This window comes from Blennius ocellaris (genome assembly GCF_963422515.1).
Source record: "Blennius ocellaris genome assembly, chromosome: 16".
Lineage (NCBI taxonomy): Eukaryota > Metazoa > Chordata > Actinopteri > Blenniiformes > Blenniidae > Blennius > Blennius ocellaris.
In genome coordinates, this window is record NC_137665.1 from 8,840,567 (window position 1) to 8,860,502 (window position 19,936).

A 19,936-nucleotide genomic window follows, 5' to 3' on the forward strand; every position below is an offset into this window, starting at 1 on the left:
CGGTAATAGGGACAGGCGGGAATGGAAGATTTATTGATCCGTAGATTTTTAAAAAAGGGTCATTAACAGCAATTTTATTTTCTAAAAATCTTTATTGGTCTTAAAAAAAGAAGTCCATCAACAAGGAATTACAAGAAAAAATAAATCCGGATGATGAATGCTTGGTTAATCCAATGACTTCAATGAATATATTGGTAACTTCATATGGATGCTGAAGGATAAACTCAGTCAAACCCCTGCTGATGTTCTCTTTGTGGACGCAGACCAAAGAGCACGAACCAGAATCGGTATAACACTGACACCAAAACATACTGCTCTTCAAAAAGCTGAATTTGGTAAAGAATGCTCCTCTTAAAGTTTGTTTTTCCATCTTTAGTTTTCTTTTTTCTGTTCACTACCAAGCTTCTGTCTTGGATAAAGACTAAGGCACTTTCTAGAGAAACATTGTCACCTTATTTTCCACTGTGAGTATGTGGCATACTTTTGCAAACTGTACCATACTTTTTTTTGTTGTTGTTGACACAGATAGCAGAACACATTCAACCAAATCGGTCCATTGATTTACTGCTCTAAAACCTGGTTCAACACATAAAACAAACGCAAAATAATTAAACTGTCAATTGCAGTATGATTTCAGAATTTTGATACATTTTCATAACATTTTGAACATAGTGTACATGGTACAGAAAGAATATTAAATTTCTTCAAGGATCCCTTTTTTTTTTTTATCCAAAGTCTTTCACACAACTTTCTACAATCATTTATAAAATGCCATGGTTATCATATTGACAGAAATATGAACATTAATGTTAAAAAAAACAAAAAGAAAGAGACAACTGCTGTCAGGATAAAGCAGCCAGTGAAATACGACAATTTAACAGTATAGTACCATAAGATAACAGTAATAACAACGCCCTACACCCGAATGGTGACACCAATTATTATCTGCAGCTGTGGTTCTACCAAGCATCAAAATACAGTTCTCAGTGGATGAATTACAATAAGCTGGATGTCAGGAACTACAAAGAATGCAGCATCCTCTGCAGTGGAGCTTAACCTTAGTTACACAACTAATCCACCAGCGTTGCTGCAAATGCAAAATGCAGGAAACAGGTGGCAGTTTGAAGAGAACGCACTGAAATGCAGAGAGATTTAAAAGATAAAGCCTTCACTCCGTGCTCGATTGTACAGCCCAGCAGAGGGACCCCTCACTCCAAATATCTACAGCCATGACAAGGCGTTTGCATAGCTCATCTCGACCCTTATGAGATGTACTTGAATGAACAGTGCATGTAAGCAGACCTGCAGGACATGATAATGCATTCAAAGCACCTGGTAGCTCCACTTGAGAATACAGCAATGATTAAACTAATGTACAGGATCTCCCACGGCAGCCTTCGCTATGGTCATATCAGTGTTTCAAAATGTAAAACCAAGTCGTAGGCAAAAGCATGGCACTGCAGTGTCGATGGAAAACCCAGAATTATATAAGAAATCAGTCAATTTCATGTACATTTCAGTTACATTAAGGAACTGCAGGGAAATAGTTTGGTGGAAGCAAAACGTTCAGGGAATTATGATGTTCATCACCTTTTTTTTTTTTTTGCTCTTAAAGAAATGTTATGTTTTGTAAAATTCTTTAGAGACATGCATAAACACTGTTTGATTCAGGGGATTATAGAACTGATTCGTTCACGAAGTTCAGTCATATCAGTTTGGTTAAAATGTGAGAAATACTGATAGTACAGACTACACAGTGGTGTAGTTTGCTGAGTTTACATGTTCATTCTGCATATAGGTTTTCTGCAAGTAATGTGATTTCTTCAGACAACTGGTGACCGTACTCTGCCTGTAGGTGTGACTGTGTGTGTTTATCCGAGTGTGTGTTCTGTGACAGACTGGACACCAGTTTCTACCTCAATCTAATTAAATGGGAAGAAAATGGACAGATTTCACTGTCACATTAGCACACGACTGAACACAATATCAGTGCAATAATTACAGTGAATCTACTGTTTATTTGCACTGTAAAGTCAATTAATTCATTTGGATTTTTGTTGGTCTGCAAAACATGAGCAGGCCAACTTTGTTTTGGACGAGTTAACTTTTTTTTTGTTTTGTTTCAGTGTTCATTGAGAATCTAAAAAATAACCCCTGCATGATTACTGTTACTTGTATTAAACTCATGTGCAGGACCCAGTATTACAAAAAACATGCAAAATGTCTGGCTCCTTCTTGAACTTGTTGGAGAATGTGTAGGCACCAATGAACACTTCACATACAATGAATGAGGCCTAATCTTACATACATAACTGTCAACATTTAGTAGAAAAAAAATTTACACACAGAAGGATGAGGAAGTGGGGAGAAAAGCTAAAAATACATGTTATTTGCAGAAGAAAAAAAATCAATTGGCATGACAGCAGGAAAGTACACGAGGATTGCGGGTAAAGAATAAGCTTGACAGATATGCTAATATCTGATGCATACATGATCTGCAACAACACTGCAGTTTACAAGTTTGTTTCAGCTTCTCTGGGTGTTTTTGTCCGTGTCCAGATGGCCAGTATATAAACACCACAGTAATGTTTGAAACAAAATATATGTGTTTGCATTATGTTGAAACAATAGCTCGATTCTAGCTCCTTCCATTGGACGGTGTGACTTGAAAAGTAAACAGAAAGCAGCACAAATTGCTGTGCGTGATCTTTTCTTTGCATTGCACTGTATTGCCCTTCCTATTGCACCAAAAGACCTGAAACTCTGCACTTCGTTGAATCCAGTCAACCACTTTTTTACTTGATGCAGCAGCAAATCATACAGTATGATTTTTTAGCTGTTTTTCATTTGTTTTGTTACCTGCATGTGAACAGTTCCACTCTGACCCGAAATAAACTAATGTGTGTGGGACAGTGTGGACGGGGGCACTGATAACTCCCAACATTTGCACTCTCCCCTGCTTCAGTGCACTGATGCTCATCACCACAGCCAAAGAAAAGGCCACCACAGTGTAGCTCACCACTTGACTCCCTCCAGCTCACATTGATTGCAAGCCTCTCAATATGCAATGCTGACTGACCCAGTACCACAGCCTGCTTCGACTTTAGTGTGCTTCAACCAGCCTGATGTGTTTGAAACCCACTTAAAAGCTTTCATATGATTTAAAAAAAAAAAAGTTATTTAGCACGCTCTCACAGATGTAAAGCGTCATATTAAGGACACAATAGGTGCTGATGGCTCGTTAACCAAGGGAGAGAGAGCGAGTACAATCTTAAGATGGCAAGAGGAGAGGGGATCATATGCACAGTAGCAGACCATGCCCCTCCCCCTCACTAAGTGCTGCAGAGATGCGAGGGAATGTGTTTGTATGTGAGGATCTGTGCATAAGAGGACGGGGGGAGGGATGGGGGAAAAGAAAGTGAGAGTGTGTATTTTGCGTGCAAGTGGGGGCGGCTCCCTACAGTTTAATGGTGGTTGCAGATGAAACGGGGTCGGAAGGCAGGACAAGAAATGGACTGGCCGGTGCTGGAGGTGTAACTTCAACTGGCCAGGTTTCTGTCTGCCTCACCAGCACATTATGAGATGGCTGAATTTTTCACACATTGAAAGGAGGAGAGGGGGAGGCTCACTGGGTTCTAATGCTGAATATGACCAAATCTGGCATTGCCCGTTTTTTTTTTTAAAATATAAACTATACAAAGATTAAAGATTTGTCCATGGCAAATCCCCCAAGGGATTTATATTTCCTTAGTAAGAAAGCTCCTCTTTACCAGACTAGGGGGAGGTGGTGCTGTCAGAGTTGTTGCCCACGGGGGGAGATTGTCATCCTGGTGTAATACAGTGGCACAAGGGGCGTGGTTTCGCCAGGAGCCTCCCAGGACGGGAAAATGTGCTACTCTTCACGTGTGCCGTGCTTATAAGGTCCGACAGCCGAGTACACGATGCACTCCTCAGCCACCACACCTCCAACACTCCTCATGCACAATCTCACAAATACGTACACTTGAGTGATCACGGACATACATAAAGATCTTTCCCCCTATGCACACTTGTACACTCATGTGCATGCACACACCATCCTTCAACGCTTCTCTAAAGCCTCTAAGCAGCCAGCAGCAAGAACGACCGTCCGTGACTTTGGCCCTGAATCAAACGCTGAGAGAATAAGGGACAGGGGTCCATAAAAATAGGACAAGTTGTTTTTGTAGAAAAATAGAAGGAATTTCCAGAGGCTGATATGTCTTTGGCACTTCTGAAAACACAGCATATATAATGAAACTGATACTGAGTATAAAAGGCCAAAGCTACAAAGCTATAAAGCTTAGTCATAAAAAAAAAGATCTGATACTCTCAGGGTCACCCACATATGAGTCTTGCCAGTCCAGGGTGAATTTGAGCTTGGACGGGCCCATACTCCACCATCTCTCCGTCCACAGTGATCATGCCTTGTGGTGAAATGGGCTCCAGCCGCAAGGCCTTCACCTTCTCGTACACCAGGTGGGGGCAGCCACATGCCAAATGTGCACCCTTCTCCATTGCAAGAAAGAGACGCAGGAGGGCAGGTCGAGAGATTCCTGCCGTTACATAGAACAAATGAATCAGTCCATCGTCTGCCAATGCACCAGGGACAGTCCATAAGTCCTCAGCCAGGTGAGACTGATAAATAGCCAGCACCAAGACAAAGTCTTCTTCCTTAACCACCGTCCAACTGTCTGGGACAGGCTGGTCCAGTCCTGGAAGAAGAGAGTCTACGGGGGCTCTGGTTTTCTGGTCGCTTTGGGTCTCTGGTCTCTTGGTGGTGATTGCGTTGTTGCAGGAGTTGGTGATGGTGTTGTGGTTGGAGTTCGTGCTGTGGCAGTTGAGGTGAGGGCTTTGGATGGGAGTAAATGTGGGGATGAGCCGGCAAGGAAGCGAGGAGCAGAGTGAGGGGTGCTGAGGTGTTGAGGGTGGGTGGTTCACCTTCAAGCTCCCCTTTGGCAGCTTTGGAGCTTCTTTCACAGGAAGGTACGCCAACCTGCCCTGATACACTTTGAGGGAGGCCAGACGCACCAGTGTGCCCATGAGGAAGCGGATAGCGCCCACATGGCGATACTTCTCGCTTTCAATATCGACATCTGCCACGAAGCCCCAGGCCAGCGAAAGGAAGGAGAAGAGGCGCTGTCTCGAAGCCAAGTGGATGGACACCAGGTCCAGTGAGCCAACCAGACCTTTGCACAACATGAAGCCGCAGCTCAACAGCAGTTCTTCGTTCCATGCCGGAGGAGACCTGTGAGAGTAAAACACAAAATAAATGCAACTGTAGCAACAAAGTGGCATTGTAGTCTGTAAATGCAAAAATCTATCTCTTGTCTATGATTGTTAGTGTCAGAAACGCTGGTCCAACTATTTTATATACAAGTGAACTACTAGAAATTTCACCCACAACCATCTCTAGGATTGACAGAGAATCGTCCAAAAAAAAGAACACATCCAGTGAGCAGCAGATATCTGTGGGAAAATGGCTTGTTGATGCCAAAAATCAGGGGAGAATAGACAGTAAGTGAGTAAGTGAAATAACCATTCACTATAATCAAGGTATAAAAGACACCAAAAGACCAAATGCCACTATGAAAAGGAAACTGAAGCTTCAGTTCCCATGAGCTCATCAATATTGGACAGTAAAAGAAAGTTTTGATTCCTACACCAACATTCTGATGACGGGGTAAGAACTTTGACAACATGAAAGATGAATCAATGGTTCAGGCTGCCATTTGTCATGCTATGTGGGTTTCTTTGCACACTTCAGGTCCATCCTACTTGAGTATTTAGCTTACTATGTTCATGCCTTTATGACCACAGTGTACCATCTGTTTTTTTTTTTTTTTTTAACATGAGAATTGATTTCATGCTTCATAAAGCCTCCATAGGTTTCAGTCCAAAAGGGCTTCTTTAGAAGCAATTGATCAGGAGATTCACATCATGGATTTTTCAGCCGACAAATCTGTAGCAAATGTGCAATGCTGGCATGTCAATATGGAACAAACTCTCTAAGGAACGACTTCAGCATCTCGTTACATCAATTAACACATTTCTGTTGGTAAACACAGGTCCAAGCTGTTCCTTGGAAGATATGCTTAATTTCATTTGTGGTGTGTGTAGAACAAAACTGTTGAATTACAAATATACATCTGTCATGTGAATATATATATTTTGATAATGTCATTGAACTCGGATGAGCCAGTTCATCACAGACATAGTAAGAGCTATGCTATCTAATCTTCGGCCGCTCCAACTTACAACTCATCAGACTCAAAGGAGCTTCAGACAAACCATAGTCCTGCAGTTCTAGTCAGCGGCCTTCAGCTCTTGTTTCGTCCATCGCTCAGAGCAGTTTGTCACACTTTATTGGCAGGTTTGTTGTTTCATGTTGTGCCAACAGCCAGCCAGCAGATGGAGATAATACCTGGGATGTGCTGGTTCAACATGTGCCACAGCTGCACTCAGAAGTATAATCACTCATAATGTGAGAGTTTCGAAAGCCTTGACAGCATTCCTTTGAGAGAAACCTGAAATGACCTTCGGCTGCACAGCACAACAGTTCCACTCTCTCCTCCCTCCTGAGGAATGATGTGCCCCGTCAGCCGTTGGCATAATTACACAGACAGGAGATAAATTGTCTTTTTAGGCTGAGGAAGGTTCCTCTTTTACAGTGTTAGCTCATGCATTTAAATGACCCAATAATGGACTGACTCACTGTGAGTAGTGGTGGATGGAGGCAGCCAGGGCATTACCAGAGCCACCTGGTAGAATACCCAGAGGGGTTTGGATGGCCTCTTGCCAGTCCTCTCGCTCCATCAGGCCATTTATCACCTTGATGAACAAGTGCAATTGTACAAACAACAAACACACAAATTACACCACACTTGTAAACACATGGTAGCATCCGAGTCTGACCAATCGTTTTTATTGTAAGACAATACATTGCAAACAGGGACCCTGAAGGTACCACACCTGAACCATAGAACAGTGCTGATCTGGAGAACAACCATGGTAGTATTAATATAAAATCCTTCATTGATGTCTCTGCAGCTACACAACAAGTATAAGGCTCTTTAACAACTGCAGATTTGTTGGCGCCAGAGTCGTAGCACCTGAGCTCTTTTGTGTGTTTGGGAGCAAATTAATTTTTTACAGGGCTATTCTGAGAAGCTCCATGAATAGAAATATCAGTGTGAAGTAGGCCTACATGATATGTATCGACGATTTAGTGTCAGGATATAAAAATTGGCAATATACATATCACAAAGGCTGTCTGAACAGCAGTACATATTGTGTTGCTTATTGTTGTTGACTTTATAATTTACAATATTACTATTCAATATTAGTCAACAAACGTCTGAAACTCTGTGAGAGGGAACTGCAGACAAGCATGTGAGCCAAAAAATGGAATGTATATGGCATGGTTGTATTTGGTTAAAATGGGGTCCAAGAAGTGAAAGTACACTTAATGCAAATCTGATTGCAGAGCACTATGAGCATATTTCGTATCCCATGTTTAATGTCAGTTGATATGGTTGACAGCTGTCCAGCTGTTATGTGTGTCGTTATGTAAAGAAACTGGCTGAGTACCTCAAACAGCAGCCCGTCTCCAGACATGATAACCAGGGCGTCCCATTTCGACAGGTCCGCCTTCCTCACGACCTCCCGTGCGTGGTTCTGGTGCTCTGAGGAACGGGAGAGACGGCACAGAAACTCGAACACAATCCAGAACATGTGGCAATGTGTAGAACAAAGTGACAAAATGAAAAACAAGGACAAGGGCAGAGAAAGAGACATGTTCCCTTCATCACCGGCCTCGGGGGTAGGATCAGGGAGATTAAGCAGAAAAGAGATTCAATTTCCCCTTATCAGGCCAGACATATCACATTAGCCCATCCAGTGGCTACTCAACGCTCCAAGGCAGCTTAGCCTGCCTGCAAACATCTGTGACTGACAAATATCTGCATGTGTGTAATCAGTGTCCAGTGTGTTGGTGTGTGAGTGCTGGTTAATGCGCTGCCGGATGAGCGAGCTATTTGTTCAGCCTAGTTTTATTGGCAGCATCCTTGAGTGGGTCCCTCTGCAGGGGGCCTCAGTGGGCTCATCCCGCCAGCATTAAAGCGGACAGTGCTGCCAGCCGAGGCTCCCCAGTGGAGTCACGAGTGTATGTGTGGAAAAAGGGAAAAAGGCAGCCTTTAAAAGGGCTGACAGGGGATGGCAGACAAGAAAATTAACAAGTTCGGATGTACTGCCATCTTTGCAGGAAGTTTCCTTCATTGAGCATCGATTGAGGACAAAACTGGAATTAAAGATAAATAACGTGTACCTGTACTCTCTCCTGGGTCTCTCTTTCCCTGCTGTTTGTTTGCTGGGAGGCTGGAGGAATTGATGCAGTGCTTTGTTGACAGACTGAAGCAGAGGGAGTAGCTGCACTACACAGCTGACTCAGCACTTTGAGTCTGCTGGGGCTCGTGCTGACGCGCTACCTCAGAGCCACTTCCTTATCGAGGGGGTCACTGCTAAGTACTAACGCAAACGTCAAACTGGACCTGGAGACATTAGCAGGTCAAGTCCACTGCTGATTGCTACAAAAGATGCACTGATTACAGCAAACAAACTCGCATCACGTATTGTTTTTGTATCAGATTCCCTGTTAAAACACCACATACACATGTTTTTCCACCATTTTTTTTTTTTTGCCGTTTCTCTATAAATGCCTCTTCCTGTCAGCTTCGATCGCCTTCTTCCGAGGTGAACCTGGGTGAAGATTAAACTTTGGTACACTGGATGCTTCATACAGTATGTAAAAGGTACACGCTGACACAAGAAGTGGCTCCACGGGTACTTGTCCTTCCTCAGGCAAAGGCAGTGTGATACAGTCATCAAGGAGCTGTGCGCCGGTTAAATGGGCTCTGAGTCACACCTGACTGGCTACTGTATGCCACCACTGAAGTGCCTCAGTGACCCTTGTGCACCCGCCCCCTCATTTCAGTTCTGCTCCATTCCTCTTTGGGGGCCATGTCCGTGTCGGTAATGACTCTGTCCTTTTTCATCACCTCCCAGCTGCTGACCTTCCTTTGAGTCCCGAGAGTCTACACAAAGAGCCTGCATGCACACTCTCTCCCAAATAAACACACAAACACAGTTTCGCTCTGTTTTGTCCTTGCTGTTTTTAGTCAATCTATCCTGAAACTGTAGAAAAGATTCAACTAACACAAGACAGGCCATCTAATTCACACTGACTTTTGTGCTGTTTTAGAAATAGAAAGGAATTGAATTAAAAAATTGGAAGGTAAATCCTGCATAAAATTGTGTTCCTTGCCCATCCTATGTATTCAGAGAGGGGTCGGATTCAGTTCAGAGCCTCAGATGACAGCGAGCAACTCAACACACTTTAAGGTCACAAAATGGAATCGGTGTCTCACACAGAAAGTGGAGCAGCTGCGCAACCGAAATGAGGTTTTAATGTGTTTCGTGGAGAGTGCTTGCAGCTATGTGTACGTGTGCCCGCTAATGTTTGCTAGTAACATGTGGCTTATGGGTTTGGGGGGTCACAAAAACAATGCATAATTCCTGCAGAGATTTTAGTGTGGCTTGGATTGTCGCGATGCCAACTTGTATATGTGTGTGTGTCAGTGGCAGCGCGACCTACTTCTTTATCAGATCATCCCATGATGGGTCAAAGGTTTAATCTCCTTTTTTGAAGGTGACCTTGTTAAGAGTACCAGCTAAATGCATGCGGAAAACATGTTGATTCTACTGACCTGTGAGAACCAGCGTGTAGGGAACTGAGGCCTCTGTGAGCATGCCCTGAATGTGGCCAGAGAAGAGTTGGAGAGCTTGTCCACGCCCACTGTGAGGGTTCACCAGCATCATGACCCTGCAGGGTCTACGGACCTCAGAGTACACCACACCTGAGTCAAATAATGGAGAGAGGAGCATGTGAATGTGGGTAGGGAGGGGGAGGGCAAGGACAAAACATGGGGAGTCGAGGAATGTATAAGCACAGCCTTCTCCCTTGGGGACGACGTGGCACAGAAATGCACTACCGGTATGTGGAAAAAAAAAAAAAAGAGCATGAAACAGTAAAGTCACCGGCTCGGAGAGCATTCAAGCTGACAATGCTTAATTTTAATGTGACATGCTACTTTCTTCAAAGAGAGAGGGCGTACAGATGCTTCTCATTCGGGATCTTACCAATTATTAATAGCAATGTGTGGTGTCTTAACATGCCTGTGGGGAACTTTACCTGTTGCTGGTGTCTTTCAAGGGAAGTCAAATTAACGGAATGACAAAGACACATCCCTCCTGGGATTTGGGTGTATTAGGGCTTCTTCAAGTCCACTTTTTAAACATGGATTCATGCCTGGTAGCCTGATTTTTAGGTGTTTTCATGACCAAAACCAGCATGAAAAAAAGTGAGCGATCTTATAGCATCAGCACCAAAGCCATAAAAAAAGGGTTCCTTTGGAAACATGTCTGCTAAAGGATGGCGAAACATTTTTTGTGAGAAACTTTTTACTCGTTTCCATATCAGCATTTTGCTTGCAGCTCCATCTTTCACATTGAGGTGATGTTGAAGGCTTAAATTGGTAATTCATGTGAATGGTTCCTTGTATAACCTGCACACAATCACAGCTTTTATTCTGGCTCAGTTTTAAAACACTGCATTTATTAACTTCACTGAGGGACACACAACAAATATACCTCTCGTCTAGCAACATTACCAACATCAATCAATTGTAAGTGCATTACGCTTGACAAGTGCTGCAGATAAATTAGAAATAGGACAAGGGTGGCAGTTGGTGCGCAGGTTGTAGTTTGAACCCCTCAGCTGAATGCTTGATTGCCTCCCACAGTGCAGCAAACATTCAAGAACTGGTCAAATGATCATAAATTATAATCATTGTACAAATACAAAAATAATTTTACACATGGTAAACTTGTTCCACTTTTTTAATTTATAGCACTGTATTAATCCCCAGAAGGGAAATTCCTTAAATGCAGCTTTTAACATTTTTCTGAAATTAAATAATCAGGAGTCACTGGTTAAAGTCACAGTCCAAGAGAAACACTGCGGCAGTTAAGACTTCAAATGGCTCTTTACTTGAGAGATTATGAAAAAGTTCCTTTAATGTGAACATGTTCAAAATTCACTTGTTTTTCTGCCGTATAACGTTGGTAAAACTTTTGGTTTAAGTTGCTATTTAACGTGTTTAATACCATCATTTAATAGGTCTATGTATCCCCAAAACTAAAATGAGTCTGATAAGTCTGTTCTATGTCATTTAATGACCAATCCCATGTAACTGTGACTTGAAAATGAAAGGCAAATTTTAATAGGTGACAGTATCTGATACTTAAAAATAAACTAGCACATAATATGATAAAAGGAATATAACCTAACATTTGTGTGAACGTAAAATGTATAACATATTACACCCAAACAGCTAGTCTACAAGCTGAAAATCTCCAAATTAATTTGGGGTATTAAAGAGCCTAATGAGCGTAATGTAGTGTAATAATCAGTTAATCTTTTCATTAAAGAGGCTTTTACCCGATTCTGTTTTTGTTTCAAAAGTCCCTTTGGAACTAACCGTCTCATTACGATGTACCAAATACTGCAGCTGCAACAAAAAAAACCCCAAAAATTATTTCCAGCCTTTAAAGTGAGTTCGGAGAGAAACCTTCCCCTCAGGACAAGCTGCAGATGCTTTTGACCTTTAAAGCACAAACTCACCAGAGCTCATATGAAGGAGAATGAACGAAAAATTCTAGTTTGGGGGATGAAAGGCAAAGATGTCGGTAAGGATTTTTCTCTGTAAATATCAAGCTGACTTTAAATATTAGGCAGGGAAAATTCTACAGAAGCAATACATTTGATTAACAATTCAAGCGACTGTGTTTCAGTATTATTTTAAATCTGTAAACTTTTGGGTTGAGGAGGTTTCAAGGGGGAACAGCAGCAGACGAGAGGAAGATATTTTATTCCTTGCACTTTGAGAATGAATTAACATAAAACAGAATAAGTTCAGTGTTTTAGTAAATCATAAATCATAACTGAAATTTGGCTTTCACTGTCTATGAATCCCAATGGCTGATAACAGTAATATACAGTAAACAAATGTGGAATAAAACATGTGGATTAGGAGCCAGAGAGACACAATATGTTTTTCACTCCTGTGGTACAGACGAAGCTGCTTTACGCATCCTGGTTTTGGCTGACGACCCTCTGTTGACTCAGTCTGAGCTGTCAATGTTCGTCTTCTCAGCACGTCCTTGTCTTAATGTTTGGTTCTGCAGTCTGTTATGTGTCCCTGCTGCTGCTGCTGTCGTTGCAGGCAGCGTCCACCTGGTTTGGCTCGTGACGATGGGATGCAGCAGAGGCAGGAATCCCTCAGAGAAAAAGATGTGGACTCACCAGGAAGAGCGAGGTGAGAGAGTCAAAACACACAGGCACATGCCAAACTGTGCCACCGTTCATTCCCGCAGGGTCACCATTGTGTTTCACTTGTATCCAGCACAATGTGCCTTTCAGACACAGAGTCCTCTCTACACTTCCAGAATACAGTGGAAAGCAGCCTTTGATGCTCAAACAGCTTTCAAATCAGGTTCTGCTCTCAAGTGTGCTTGGCTGAATAATGTCCCCTCAATACACCCAAAGAGACACCTCTGAAAAGTCAGATATAAAGATCAAATCTTCATTGAACAGAAAAGCATGTGGGCCTTTCTGTGAGCACACTGGCTGAGAGCTTAGTTTATTTCCTGAAAGCACCAGCAGCAGACGGACCGGACCTCAAGGATAAAGTCATTATTTTCAAATCTTGAAGTATTTTTCACCTTGAATTCAGCCTTAAAGCCTCCAGAAGATCAGCAAGATCAACAACTGTGTGCTGCTCATGTCACTTTCAGCCACAATGCTCAATTTCAATATAGAAAATGTATCTTATTAATTCAGAAAAAAGAGAGCAACTTACATTTTTTTCTGGTGAGAATATAAAACAAATTCGTACTCATGAAACCAGTTGTCTTCTAAACGAGAAGCTTCATGTTTGTTGAAACAATTCTTCTTGACAATACATAAACTACCTCTGGAAAGTGTTTGTCTTTCTTTTAGACGGTGCCACATTTAAGGAGCATACATTTGTGGGATGAGCAGTAGAGTTGAATCTTCTCATCTAATGCCAAACATTACTGTGAATAGAATTTGGAAAAAAACCAGAACATAGTATCACAAATGGGAAATAGGAGAACTAGTACTGCTACTACTTGGACGAGAGGCATGAAGCATGTACATGTGTGGATAATATAATGACAATATGTGTAGAGTTATTTTAGTTTGGACCAACATTGTGGACCAACCAGCTGATTAAGACTTCCATGCAGTGGTGTGGCTGGAATCAGGACCATTGTTTAATGCGTTTCACTTATCTGAGTTAACAAAGGTTGCATTAGATGCTGTAAATAATTGATCAATATTGTCAAGGTATGAATGCTAATGGAATGCTAATTATGTACAGCGAGTTGCCATATTACTGGGTTCACTGAGCTAAAACAAAACGGTCTCATAAAACAGCTGCCGTGGGTGTGCTGTAAAAAGTCAGTTCTGGACTGCGCTGTCTGTGTTTTGACCTTCTCGCTCCCTTTTCCGGAGTCCTGCTGTCCCGCCCTCCTGCCCTCCTCTGAGCTCATTACAGCTTCCCACTGCAATCAAGCTCACCTCCGTCTCATTACCACTTACTCCTTCACTTCACAGTGTCACCTGACTTTTTGTCTTGTTTAGTTTCCCAGCTTTACATGATGTTTTCTGGTTCTGCCCCCCCATCTGCCCATATGGTACCTTTTGATCACGTACCTTCCTACTGCTGTTGTTTTTTTTTTTACTTGAAAATACTCCCCTGTGAACTGACTGTGTTCTGGAGTCATGGACAAGACTCCCTGATTGCCCCCACATGCCAGTTTGCTCTGTAATGACCTTCCCTTCTGACAGGACTGTGAGACATTCCTCACAGTTTACCCTCAGTTATATTAATGGGATTGACTCAATTTCAAAGCTGTCTCATATTATAAAGCCACCTCATAACAACCTCAAACTAAATCCTCTGTACAATTATGAGAAAAAGAAATAAACACCTCTTCCACAGCCGTGTGCGCGTGTGTGCACGCGTGTCCTGCCTTCACCCATCAGCTGGGATCAGCTGCAGTGCCAAACAAACCTGAATTCTATAAATCATTAAAAGGTGAGTGGATGATTGGATTTTGTGTGCTTCAATTACAACAGAACAACAACCGATCAATAATTTATATATAATGAGAAAAAGATGTTTTGTTGCAAGTTGTTAAAGATTAAGTGGTGAAAACTTTTTAAATATCTTCAATGTTAGATGTGTCAGCTGTTTCAAGTGAAGTCATTTACAGACACTGCCCTGAATATCTGGGGAGTGTAAACGCCTCCATCTTCTTTTAACCACATGACACAGACGTAGCCTAAATGGTGAATTGATTACTGAAGGATACTGAGCATATTTTACATGATCGGTTCGGTTATATTCACACACCATTGGTGGTCGCTAAGACTGCAGGATGCCATATGTGATACATAGAAACATTTAAATATATGTGTTTGAGCTTTAACATGAATTCTTCCACGTAACACTCCTCTTTTACTTCTTTATACTAGTAGGTGACTCTACCATGTTGCTCCCTTTATTGATCACATGTATGCCAGCATGTTGTCACCACCAGCATTTAATAGCAAGAGAATTTTATTGACTGTTATTTTTTAGTCAGTTTTCTTTTAGTTCAGGGCTTTCGCCAACTGAACTGTCCAACACTTTGACCAGTCAATGGTTTACATGGTTTTATATTGCACAGTATTTGTGATTTCATTGCAATTAATTGGACTTGTTTCGTACATATTTAAAATTCTGTCATTTTGAATTTGCAGAGGATGAATGCACAGCTCAAGGCAACATAGCTTATCGCAGTTGGGTCTGTCTTTTGCTATATATTTATATATATTGCAGGTTATGCAAGTTGCTCGACCTCCACTCACAGCAACTCGAGCGTCAGGAAAATTTTATGAAGGTGAGATGAGGTATTAAACCTCCAACATGTGGATGCGAAGACCACCAGTTCTACCATGATAGCCACAGCCCATGATTTTCCACATCCCTGCTGCTAAAAATGACTCCTTCCTGCACATTTCTCCTGTCTGTATGAATGCAGAGCCTGTTTGTGAGATGGGAGGAGGCAGAATGTGAGTTGGTATGCGAGAACTGGCTCAGATGTGGAGTCAGATACCTGCGGGTGCATCCTGCCCATCACACTGCCGAGCAAACTTTCAGCTGCAGTGTGTGTATTTCACAGTTACAAGTGGGTGAACAACAAACGCACAGGCAGTGAGGTGACAGGCAGACTGGATATGACAATGTGTCAATGCTAACAAGTCCTGAACTGACAGAGAAGAGTTCCCACCTCATTGCCACAAGTGTATCACTATGCAGAAAAATATCTGAACAGAGATGCAACGTTTGTTTCAATGTGAAGCCATTGAAGGAGGCTCCGGGAGGAGAAACAAATATGTGGGCTGTTTAGTAAAAATGCTCTCATTCAGGAGCGGCTGGCTCTATATTCAGCCGGCAGACACCCGTCTGCAAACAAGCTGCATTCCGAGGGCGGGTGAGTGTTTGCTGGAGAGGAGAGAGGAGCAGGTCCAGGGAGCACAGACACACCGCCGTCTACAGAGGCAGATCAGACAGGGGTTGGAGCGGGGAGCGGTGTGCTGACAGGCCATCACGGCCGTGTGTCACAGAGCAGGAGACGAAAGCCCCGCGGGGACAGAGATACTGGCTGGGGTGAAAGGTTGCCTGGTGACTCATTGTGGCTCTTGACTCCGTTATCCCAGGAAGACACAACGGTTTTGGCAGATCCCCGAGGGAGATCACACACTGACAGACACACCTGACCCCAAGGCTGCTGGGGAAAAAAAAAACATTGTTTTATTTTTTCAGGGAGTTGAACATGCTACAGCTATTCCCCTCCTTTTCCTCTTCTTTTACACTCCTGACTTGTTACCCAGGCACAGTTGGTGTGAAGATTGTGCTCACACTAGCACTGGAATATCTTATTTGCACATTTTAAAGATGCGCTTGCTGAGACACAGACCCAGAATTTTGAAAATTTCCCACAGAGCTTTTCTGGCATGTCAGTCCAAAAAGAATCAAAATATTTGGAATCTATGATGTAGAAATGTCCAAATGTCAAAAATGTAAAAAGATTTTTGCCATATACTCATAATGTAGACGAAAGACATGGCTAGTCGCATAGTAAAAATGGAAAAAGGGGGAGGACAGTCATGGGCAATGTCAAATCAAGTAACCATCCACTCATTCCTTTGCGTGCAGTCCTACTGTGTATCTTCTAAGCAGCAGGGCCACATCACAGTGTGTGCACTTCATAATTTACAGCTCATTCATTCCAATGAAGCTGAATCGAGAGGAGTAGTGATACAACAGACTTCAACAACGAAGCGAAACTAGCCGTTACAACCATCACTGTAAGATACACCTTTAATGACAAATCCCTCGTTTCGTCACTTCGGTGAAAAGTGCGTCACCACGATAGCTCTCCGCCTAAATACCAATCTTGTGCCACAACTGCACTTTTAATCCAACCTTTCCATCTGCAATCCCAGATGAGATGACATGCAATTAACTTAGGCGGTAAATACAATATGAGGGATTAGTGACACTGACTTTCATTCACCCTCTATGACAAGGCAATCCTGCATCTATTAGCACAGCATAACTCGTTTAGAGCACATAATATATTCTCCTAAATACTGTATTATTGGATAGCCTGGATCTGGGATGCTAAAACAAGCCCATAAATTAGTGATGTGATCACATCATCACTGAGACGCTGGGTTCAAAAGAACCAAAGCGGCAGGGAAGAAAAAAAATTAACTGGAATGAGAAACTCTTTGGATGAACTGGTTCATTAGTATGTGTGATTGAAAGGCTCCCAGGCTGGAAGCTCTTTGATGAGTCCAGTAGGAGGACAGCGATACGGGGCCGCCCTGCTACCTCTCAGGTTACCATCTGCCTGCCCGCCTGGCAGTACAGACCTCGAAGTCAAACCCCCACTGGCTGCAGAGTGCACGGCGAGGCTGGATGCTGCTCATCACACAGTGTCCGGTCGCTGCCTGCAGTGTGCACCTGGAGGCGGCCGCCTGCAGGTCCACCTCATTCCTCATCCGGCATCGTCCATCTTTGGTAACCAGCATTCCAAATTAGTCACCGCCAAGTCAAATATCCGCTCCTTCTTTGAACAGATCTGCCTGAAGGAGTGCATGTCTGCTTTAAAAATATATATATATATATATATATATATATATATATATATATATATATATATATATATATATATATATATATATATATATATATATATATATATATATATATATATATATATATATATATATATATATATATATATATATATTTTAAACAACTGGATTTTTCTATGGGAAGAAAAGGATAATATCTGACCTGACAGAGAGGGCACTGAGTGTGTGCACCCTACTGGAAGAGCATCATTACTTTGAAGCCAGAATGCCTTTGTTTCCCTGTTAGCAAATATCACCACTTTGTTACAAATGAGTGATAGTGATAATTAACGGCCAGAACACTTCTCATATTGTATTCATGTTAATTACCCTGTCATTGCATTCCAGGATGTAGCACGGGGAAACTAATGAGATTGGAAGACAAAAGATCTTGAGGACAGTCTGCATTTTAAACAGAGCGAGACATGATGAGACCTAATTAGAGGAGGCTGCTCCAAAGCAGGATGAAAAAAACAGACGTTGTTTTGATGTGATTATTTTTCCCCCCCACACATCAACAATAAACTCTCCATGGGAATCTCCTGAGCAGAAATAATGAAGCCGGAGCAAGGCTACAATCTTGACAGAGGAGAAGGCGAAATATCTAAAGACTTGAGAGATCATTTTCGTGTGTGTGTGTGTGTGTATGTGTGTGTGTGTGTGTGTGTGTGTGTGTGTGTGTGTGTGTGTGTGTGTGTGTGTGTGTGTGTGTGTGTGTGTGCAGCAGGCTCACCTTTCAGTGCAGGTAGAGCAGGTTACTGACAGCCGCTGGAATGTGTGTCCATATGGACAAACCTGTTTATATATATATATATATATATATATATATATATATATATATATATATATATATATATATATATATATATATATATATATATATACAGGCAGAAACTAAAGCTTCCACTGTGATCATTTACAAGTTGATCCTGTTTCATCAATGCAAAAACTCAGTTTATTTTACCAGAGTTTCTAAGTGCGTCTGAGGCGCGCCTCTAAGTAGCCAAACGTCACCGTGGTGTCAAACATGTTATCATCTGCACAGTCGACTTTTTTTTTTTTTTTTTTTTTTTAATGCAAAGGCCTGATCGTGTTATATAAAGTTTAGATGACCCGTGCACGGCGCTCACCGTCTCTCCGGGGCGCCTGCAGCATGGAGGCATCCCTGATGGCTCGAGCCCACCTCTCAGCCTCCTGGAGGTTGGCGAGCGGGTCCTGGACCAGCGCGACCCGAAAGCACTGCTCTACTCTCTGCCGGGTCAGCCCGGCGCTCATCCAGCGCCTCTTGAACGGGTAGAAATAGGCGGTGAAGTACGCCCCGACGTCCGTGCTGTCCGGCCCTCGGTGCGCGCGGCAGCCGACGCAGTCCGTCAAGTTAAAAACCACCTTGGTCCGGCCGGGTGAGGAGCTGATCCTCTGGATGGTCAGGGCGCTCTCCGTCAGGCTCACCGAGTACCGGACGCTCTCGTTGAGTGTGTCGGTGAACTCCCCGTACAGCACGCCCACGAACCCGTTCCGCTGGCGGGATGGCTCCGGACCGGAGGCGCCTTTCTCCATCCCGGACGGAGAGTCGGACGCGTCCCGGAGGCCGGTGTGCGGATGGCGGTGCGGTGCAGACTCTGAGCTCCAGCAGCCTGCCGTGGGACCTTTAAGCGTAATAACGGCTGCTTCCCCGGTTTAGAGTCTCTCCCTAGTGACTGGAAGCGGAATGGCAGTGATGGAGAGGAGCGCAGCCGCCTGTCCTGCGACCCGCAGCCTCTCTCTGCCACAGTTTAGGAACAACATCCGCTCCACAAGTCTGCGATCTCTCTTCACATGGAGCCACGTTTTTTTTTTTTTTTTTTTTTTGATTCTCTGCCCATTGTTTGTGTCATGAGTCACACAAAATGTAAAAAATTTAAACTTTTCCAACACATGGAAGTCAATTGCATACACAGAGGTAGAAGTCAAGCATATTCTAAATTTTAATAGTTTCTCCCATTTAAATAAAAATGTTGATTTGATTGATTTTCATTTATTTCGAACATGTAAAAAAGAGACAAAACAAATAGAATAAAAAGGAAAGAACTCATCGAAATACATAAACAAATGCAGAAAAGACAACATGATTAATCTTTGATACATGCTAATCTGTATTTATAGAACTGAAGAAGTATAAACTTATTTTACTCTGCCTCTTTACATCGTTTTCAGTAGCATCTATTGTCAACAGTGTTATCATTACATTCGGACAACCAACATCAATAATTACAAATGTACTCCAATAGATGAGGTAAATACATAAATGCAGCATTATCCATAAACACACAAATCCTCATAGTCCTTGTTTTCTATTGGGAGATAATATAACAGTGCACCCAACAACTCTAGCAAGCAAGCAAGTTGTCACTATTTTTTATGAGGTTCTGTCACTTTTTCACAGTCTTAATTTTGCCCGTGGGTCAAAACTGACATGCAATAGGCTGTAATCCGGCCCACGAAACCAAAACGCAAATGGTAAAACTTTCAAAGTAAACATTCATTTTT

At 42.6% G+C, this 19,936-nt stretch overlaps 1 protein-coding gene across 1 annotated transcript; it reads right to left on the reverse strand.

Moving 5' to 3' along the window:
• Positions 1–4,356: 4,356 nt before the first annotated feature.
• Positions 4,357–18,967, reverse strand: sphk1 (sphingosine kinase 1; the record flags this gene model as incomplete). The annotated part of the gene is made up of 5 exons (XM_080512168.1): positions 4,357–5,266; positions 6,734–6,849; positions 7,609–7,703; positions 9,783–9,932; positions 18,541–18,967. The coding sequence occupies 5 exons, from the start codon at positions 18,965–18,967 to the stop codon at positions 4,357–4,359; spliced, it is 1,698 nt and encodes a 565-aa protein (XP_080368294.1).
• Between the last annotated feature and the right edge of the window lie 969 nt (positions 18,968–19,936).